Source organism: Ixodes scapularis, unplaced genomic scaffold, assembly GCF_016920785.2.
Source record: "Ixodes scapularis isolate PalLabHiFi unplaced genomic scaffold, ASM1692078v2 PGA_scaffold2__306_contigs__length_199485367, whole genome shotgun sequence".
NCBI classification, from domain to species: domain Eukaryota; kingdom Metazoa; phylum Arthropoda; class Arachnida; order Ixodida; family Ixodidae; genus Ixodes; species Ixodes scapularis.
This window is the reverse complement of record NW_024609857.1, coordinates 116,708,859-116,716,893: the sequence shown is the minus strand read 5'-3', so window position 1 is coordinate 116,716,893 and position 8,035 is coordinate 116,708,859. Positions and strand designations below refer to the sequence as shown.

The window sequence follows — 8,035 nt, the reverse complement described above, 5'->3', positions numbered from 1 at the left end:
ACCCTCGAAAGGCTGGAATTCATTGAAAGAATAAGCGTGAAAAAACGGAGGATTTCGCATGGTGGTGTTCGCGCCGAATGTGGCGTCAAAACAGCCACCGAACGTGCAAACCGAAGGCGCACCTGACGAAATTTGTCAATTATTCGCCGCAAATTCGCTTGCAAAAAAAAAAAAAAAAAAAAAAAAAAAAAAAAAAAAAAAAAAAACCGTCGTTTTTTTTTTTTTTTTTTTTACTTATGTAATTTATAAGCTTTTTTTTCGGTATATCCACTGTTTAGTCTTCTGCGCATCCCGTCTACTTTACCTATATATTCCACGTAGCTACTACAAAAGAAGGTCAAATAAAGTTTACGCCAAAACCAACGTTCAAATATTCTCGCGCTCTCCCGCGGGGTGGCAGGATGCGACGAAAAAGACGAGGCCTGCGCCTCTACCCCGTACGCCTTCCCTAGTGGCTTCAGGCAGCACCGCCTATGCAAACCGCAAGTTCGTCTGCTTCTTTTGCAGGGCTTGTGGTGACGTCAGAACGTCGAGCTCCGATTGTTTCTGAGTGCAAGATAGTGGCTAGACCTCAAGGCAGCATGCTTGGAGGTCTGCCCACTATCCTCCAATCAGAGCCCATCGGAGATCGGCGTCCTTCTGACGTCACCTTAACTCCTGCGCAATAAGCGGACGACTTGCTCTCCGCACAGCTTGCGTCAGCATCCCCGCCATCGCGTCGTCCAGCGTATGACAACGAGCGCGAAGCCAGCACGCGGCGACGCCAGGATGGAGCCGCGTGGACGAACAATGACATAAGGCGCTGGCCCTGTGCTTTAGGTGGTGTCGGGTGACGTCACAGGTTGTACAGCTTGCAAGTCGCGCAGGCAGTCTAAAAACACGGTACCTTGTCTGAGCGCTCTGAAGAGGAAGTACTTAGCGTTAAAGAAGAGGAATTATAACCTATCGCTGTTAGTCAGCGGTATTTTCGTCACTCTACTCTTTGTGGTTTCGTGTTTATATTGTAGCTGACACGTACACCTAACGTGTACCAACTAGCCCAACTTAAGGCTAACGCATTGTTTTGCGCAATATATTTTTTTACTTTTTTTTAGCATTTTTTTTACACCGTCGAATTTGCAACCCGTCAGGAATTGCGGAAACGCGGTGTGCTGCCCCCCAATTACAACACATGGCGTCACGGTTTTTAGTGTTGCCAGTACAGCCTCTCAACCTCTTTGACAAAAATAAAAAAATTCCATAACTTCGCAAACTAATCTTTTTTTTTTTTCGATTTGCAATTCGGGTTATTTGTTCAGACGCGCGTATTAGTGTGTTTTACCAATTTTGAGGCAAATCAAAAAATACCAAAATGTTGCCTGCGGCCTTTAAAGGGATCCTTCAAAGAAATTTCGAATATAGCTGTCGTGTTCAGGAATAGGCTGAATATGATCCACAATATCCGTAAATCACAATCACACACTTGTATTTTGAGCCTGACGGCTGCATTTTTCGGTATAAATGCCCACTCTGGCAAGCGCTCAGAAAGCAACCAGCGGAGAGCGCGTGACATCCGCCGCAATCGTGACGTAGAGTGTCTCGGGACGAGCAAAGCTGCGGCGAGGCTGACGTCAAGAGGATGTCTTAGCCGTTCCAGCCATCGAAGCGGCCGAAGCACGCCAGCGATCGGGCCACCGCAACTAACCCCGAAGTGGCTTTTGTACAGATTTTGAGTGACGGCTTAATCTTTTATAATCTTGTAGAGGGACAATAACAACGTCTGAGACACACAAAAGAGAGCCTCGAGGAAGAGTGGAGTTCCTCCGTCCCCTCTTCTTTCGTGGTGGCCGGAGGCGAGACAGTTATCGTCACGAATCCCGGACAAAAGCTCACCGGACAAAAGCTCACCGGACAGAAGCTCACCGGACAAAAGCTCACCGGACAAAAGCTCACCCATTCTTTCACAGACCCGGACAAAAGCTCACCCATATTTTCAGAGTTCAGAGTTTTACAGTGGGCTCACCTCTCCGGGCTTTTGTCAATGCCGTGGCAACGAGCGCCTGATTTTGCTGTAGGCATTCAATCAGCCTCCAGACGCTTGGATGGGCGTGGCCGACGAGCTTCTGGAATCCGGTACTCTATCTTTCGGAGGTGTTCATCCGGTCTTTATCTTGAAGAGCGGTGTCGTACATATTCCACCGTACCGGGGGAAACTCCGGTCGCCGTCGGCGCAGAGTCAGGCGAAGGGAACAATTCGCTCTGGGTGCCGCCGCAGATGGAACAGAAGCATAACGGAAGCGGCCGTTGACATACGTGCAGTCAAAGTAGTCCAGCAGGTAGCCGATGTCACCGGTAGACTTTTCCCTGTGGAACAAGCTGTGGTGGAAGGAACCCGAGCCTATCTAAAATCCCGCACAATTTTCTAAATTGGTCATCTGTCTTGTACTTTTCCAATAGGCCAAACTCCCGCTCTTTCAAAGTATTTTTTAAAAAATTCGCAACTCAATGGTGGATGAGGTACAAGTTCTCCTAAAAATGGTTTAATGTTTATTGCGCCCGCACTTTATTTCAGCCCTTGTTTCGCCCGGGTAGGGAGAAAAAAAGAAATCGAGGTGAGCTTTTGCCCGGGTCTGTCAAAAAACGGGTGAGCTTTTGTCCGGGTCTGTCAAAAAACGGGTGAGCTTTTGTCCGGTGAGCTTTTGTCCGGTTACCTATCGTCACTACCTGTCAAGGCTCCTAGACGGGTATTACAAACGAGGCTTTACCGACATCCACCAGGTGCTCTTTTCTGATCGTTTAATTCGTTCTAAATTCCTTTCCGCGTCTCTCTCAATCAGAGATTGGTGTGTTTGGTGTGATACTGCTCCCTCGAAAGACCAAGAAATGAGTGCCGAAATTTCGCCGTCATATCCTTTTAGGGTTGTACGATTTCCCTTCCTGCTACCCACCTCGCAGAATGACATAACTCACCGGTTCAACGACACGTAGTCATTGCTCCGCTCTTATTGCCCGCGTCGCGAGCCAAAAGTCCTTGCGCACATTTTGCGACGGCCTTTTATCTGCGGCGGAGCGCCGCTCGCGTGGTCAACTGCACTTGGCCCCCTTGCGGTGGAAATGACCAGACGATTTCGTATGTGGGAAATCTGGTTCCATGCCTTGGATCTCCAAGTTGTCCAGAAGGTGTAGCACCAAGGGTTGGCGGTAACGCTTTACAAGTAACAGCGTTACTCGTGGCGGGGTAATTTTTTGTAACACTTGAAACGTACTTACTACATTTTCAAAATAACGTGTAACATACTTGCGTTACTTATTTCAGTTAACGCGCGATACAGTTAGTCACTCGCTTCATCTTCTTCCCAAGACTTACATAACGCCACTTTAATTGTTTAGGTTTCTAGGTGCCAAAATATTTGAATTCTGGCACTCATACTAAATACCTCCAAACGTTCACTAAGAAACGAGACAAAGTGAAAAATGCCAACTTAGAAGTTTAGCTCTTACTGAAGTATAACAGCTGAGTATGATTCGTGTAAAGGGGAAACTTGCTAACAACAATGATCTGTACCTATGCATGTTGTGAAAAAAATTGAATTCAAACTCAGCTAATTTTAATTTCTGAGCAAATGCGGGAGGTCGCTTCTTCTGTCAACTTCAGAAAAACATATTGTACATCCGCTTTATATACACGTTCGCGTTTTTCCTCGTGAGCATTCAGGTAACTGTAAAGAAGATGTGCTAATCTTGCACCCCCCTTTTCTGCGTTGACAAGCAGTGGTAGACCTAGTAATGTCCACCACTCTATCTCTCTACCTGTCTTTTTCTCTCTCTTTGCAGCAAGACGACAGATATGCCTGCTCCACGAGGAACTAACTATGCGTCTTGCACCCCCTTTTTATATATTTTGCTTTATTTTATAATGAAGACAACATGTACAAACACATACCCGTAACGTCAAGACAGTACAACTTTTTCATTCAAAAATCAAAACTAACGCAAACGTAACGTGCGGTGCTTTTCATCGGTCACGGTACGCTTTAAGAAATGATAGCGCGCCTACTTTCCCGCAAAACATTCGAAGAGCCAATCTCTGCGATCTACAAAATCAGCTCGGCGAATGATAAGGCGAAACATCTGTTTAGACCTCAAAATTAAGTCTGCGCTGTGGCATTACGCAAGAAAGGCAGGACGCTTTGCATTGTGTAATGCCGCAGCGCAGACTTCATTGTTAGGTCTAAACGGATGTTCCGCCTCATCACTCGTTGAGCTGATTTCCTAGATAGCAGAGACTGGCTCTTCGAATGTTTTGCGGGAAAGTATAAGACGCACAGCCATTTCTTAGAGTGTATGGTAATGTGTTATTTTTTTCTTTTTTTTCCGAGGTAACGTTGGTCAGTTGCGCGTTCATTTTATTTGCACGTGACGCGTTACATTTATTATTATTATTATTTAACGCCTACCACACCTGTAGCGTCAAACACTGAAACGCGAAACAGTTGCGAGCATATAATTTTATTTCCCCGAAAATTCCGCTACTTATGCATGCTGAGATGAATTCTGCTAATAATTCGCATGTAGTTTTTAAGGTCATTGAAAAAAAAGAGGATTCCAGTTCTACTGCTGCTCAATGGGTCCGACATATTTTTTTTCATTTCACACAGAATGTTTTAAGGAATTCCACAAAGTAATTAAAACAAATGAGTAATTGGAAGTCTAACGCCAATGTAACACGCAATTTTCCCGCCAAATTTAGGTCGATAGTCTTGGTTCCTTCTATTTCTTAGGCTAATCGGCCTACAATAATACAGTGATGGCACAGTCGAGCTGGTGTAAGTTTACCATTTTCTCAGAACAACTGACACTAGGTGGAGAAAGTATAGAAACAACAAAATAACGACAAAAAGCAACTTTGCTTGCTTGTCGTCGTCGTCTTTTTTTTTTTTTTTTTTTTTCTACTTCTGCTTCTTAGTTTCTTCAACCATGCAGATTCCGGTGTTTAGAGAGAATAACTAAGCTTACAATTGTCGAGGGTCAAGGACCGCGGTAATGATCGATACTATCCCTACCATTGTAATGGCATCGGCATGTTTTCAATGGTTGTCCATTTCTGCTGCTGAAACCAAAAATGCCAGGAAACGTTCCCATGGGACTCCGGCGAACTTTTTAGCTACCTCAAATTTCTGGTTGGCCACTCGTGCTCGTGCTTGCTTCTTGGCTATCTAAATAGAAAAGCCAACAGCCTTGAGTACCGAAATATTTGCTGTTAGGAAATACAGACTCTGCGTGGAAAAAAAATGCTCACTAACACAGGACTGAGAGATTGCAGGAAGTTGTACCAACTAAGCTTGATTGCTCAAACAGCAACACCTGCACCTGGCGGCCACCGTATTCGTTGACTACCAACCAGGTTGAATGACCGAAAAGGTTGTGATTAGGTAATGTAATTATAACCATTATAAGTAATGTTATGATTGCTATGGTAGAAAACCGTGGACCTGCCTGCCGTTATGGTGGTGCCTTAAAGGGGCGATGCAACGATTTTTGTATTTTGCGCAAATACCGCTTAGAACGGATCCGTGACGTTTATGACCTGTGAAATACCCGTTTGTTTTTCTCCACACGCAATCGAAGTCACAGAAAAAAATAAAGAAAAACGAGCAGAGGTCATCCCCTCAACTCGCAGCCAGAACAAGTGGCCACGTGATCTGGAGCCGATTATATGCCGCCAATGTTGATCATAGCCATGCGCTGGGGTTGGCAAGGCATAGGAAACGCGCTGCGTTCCAGACATTGTTATGGTTCGGCTGTTGTCGTCATTGCAGCGATTGGACACAGGACACTACCCGAATGCTTCTCGAGCTGTCGATTATCACGAGCCCAAATTGAGTGCCCACGCAATGCTCGGGTCCAATCTATAAGCCGCATTCAAATATCGTCACTGGGCGGTACTGCTACTGCCGAGCTACGTCATCAGGTTTTGCGAAGGAGAGATTGAATGAAAACGCTCGGTTTTGTCCTCGAAATTACAGCGCAACAAAGGAGTTTCTTGGTCAGTGCCGTTGTGTGCGAGTATCCTTGAGTCCCATTAGCGCCAGTAAGCTCGTGTAAAGTGAAAAACATTCCAATTGAATATCGTTGCACCGCCCCTTTAAACAAGATCCAGAAATACACTGTACGGATCCAGCAAACAGTGTTTGGGAAGACAGTAAGGTATTGCTTGTCCATACAATGTGGGTCCCAGTCCAAATCACTTGGATAATCAGCTATCCGATTGATAATTCAAAACTGGAAGTTACAGGGATTGCTTGAAGAGCAGTAATGAAGAGAAACATTAACCATGCAACTAATCAGCCCACATTATTAACTCACCAAGTGAGGGAACTGGCCTTGCTGAGCTCGGCCTGGCAGGAGTACCTTAAAATTTTGTATTTAAAGATTAGTTTGACCAAGAAAAGCAACAAACGTGACAGGTACATACTAGGCGGGTACATACAAATTAACTGGTAGTTTGCTTGGACGGCACTATTATTTTATATTTTGCAATGGAAGTAGAACCCTTGCTAACTCACCAACTGAGGGAACTGGCTTTGCTGAGCTCGGCCTGGCAGGAGTACCTTGAAAATTTGTATTTAAAAATTAGCTTGACCAAGAAAAGCAACAAACATGACAAGCACATGCTAGGCTGCAAATAATGTTTTGACAACATAATTCTAGGCAAACCATTAATGAAGAAAGGTAGTGTTTAATCCAGGCTTGCGCATACCTACCCGAGAGTGGCAGGGAGAAGGGCACACCCACAAACACCTCTTGAATCGGGGCAACGCCAATGTTAAAGGCGCCTGGGATGCCCTCCACCGACTCCATGTTGAGCAGCCCCACGATTCTCTCCTCCATCTCGTTGAGGGGCTCGTCACCTACGCCGCCTCCAGTGGCACACTGACTTTTTTTCACGGCTGCACCTGCGTATTGTGTCAGTACTAAATAACGTAGCCGACAAAGGAGGCTGCTGTAAGCGCGACTGCTCGATCACCGGTTTTCATTGCCTAGCCAAGGCTTTTGGGCAACAGGTATGCCTTTCAACGTGCGTAAGGATGACCTCAAACTTCGCGAGATTTTTCTGTGTCGGACACCATCTAATATCTCGAGCAAAATTGAACTGGTTTAACACTGTTAGTTGTCACTACACGCTTGCTAAAACCTCCTTCGTTGCTGACAGAAGGCGGGAACCTTCCGCAGTGTATGACAGCATAAAATAAATGTTCGCAAAAGAATGCATCTAGCTGAGTCATCTCCGCTAGCGCGTCTAATGCCAACAACATTATTAAAAGCACTATTGTGAAGGAGTAAAATGTGCTCGTGCGTTGACTCAGTGCTAGCGCCGAACATTTGCCTTTTACATTAATACAAAGCATATCGCATCATTTAAGTTCGCGAACTCCAAAACTTGAGGATTGACTTACCTCGCTTCTTGTTGATGCTCTTGGCATCGGCCCATCTCTTTTTTATGTCGGCCACTTCCCTTCGGATGCCGGAAACTGCGAACACATCGCGAGTAATTTGTTCCCAAGCCCGCTGCTTGGCAATCGAGCCATGCACGCTGTTCCCTTTTCCCTCAATCGCCACTTTGCGCTGCTCGTATCCGTCTACCAGAGCCGACAGCTCGTTGTCCGAAAAATTGGCCTTTCGGCTCTTTTTGACAGGTGGTGGAGACGCCATGAGATCTCAACTACGCGCAGTACTATCAAACCAAACCTGCTGCTATTGTCGTCAGAATCGCCATAGAAACACACCCCTCTCGCTTGTTCTCGTCGGTTACGAGACACCGGAAGCTTCTCTTTCTCTCGCTCCTCTCGCGCCTTCTGTCGTTCCCTGGTCGTTCCCTAGTTCGCAGCTAAGAACACGCTGAGAAGCCTTTCGAGCATACCGATTTCGGCTGATCTTAGTTACGAACTTCTTAAGTTACGAACTTCTTGGCTAAGATTTCGTAAGATAAGATGTTTTTTGAGAATCCGGCCTCTGAATCCCCGGCCTTTACCCTTTCCACTTTAATATTTAGTAT

At 45.6% G+C, this 8,035-nt stretch overlaps 1 protein-coding gene across 1 annotated transcript; it reads right to left on the bottom strand.

Moving 5' to 3' along the window:
* Positions 1-5,148: 5,148 nt before the first annotated feature.
* LOC115308856 (nuclear apoptosis-inducing factor 1-like) lies at positions 5,149-7,692 on the bottom strand. Its single transcript, XM_040208184.2, has 5 exons — positions 7,437-7,692; positions 6,744-6,935; positions 6,546-6,590; positions 6,346-6,390; positions 5,149-5,195 (listed from the first exon to the last, which is right to left on the bottom strand). Exons 1-5 carry the CDS (start codon positions 7,690-7,692, stop codon positions 5,149-5,151), a joined length of 585 nt encoding a protein of 194 aa, XP_040064118.2.
* Positions 7,693-8,035: the final 343 nt, after the last annotated feature.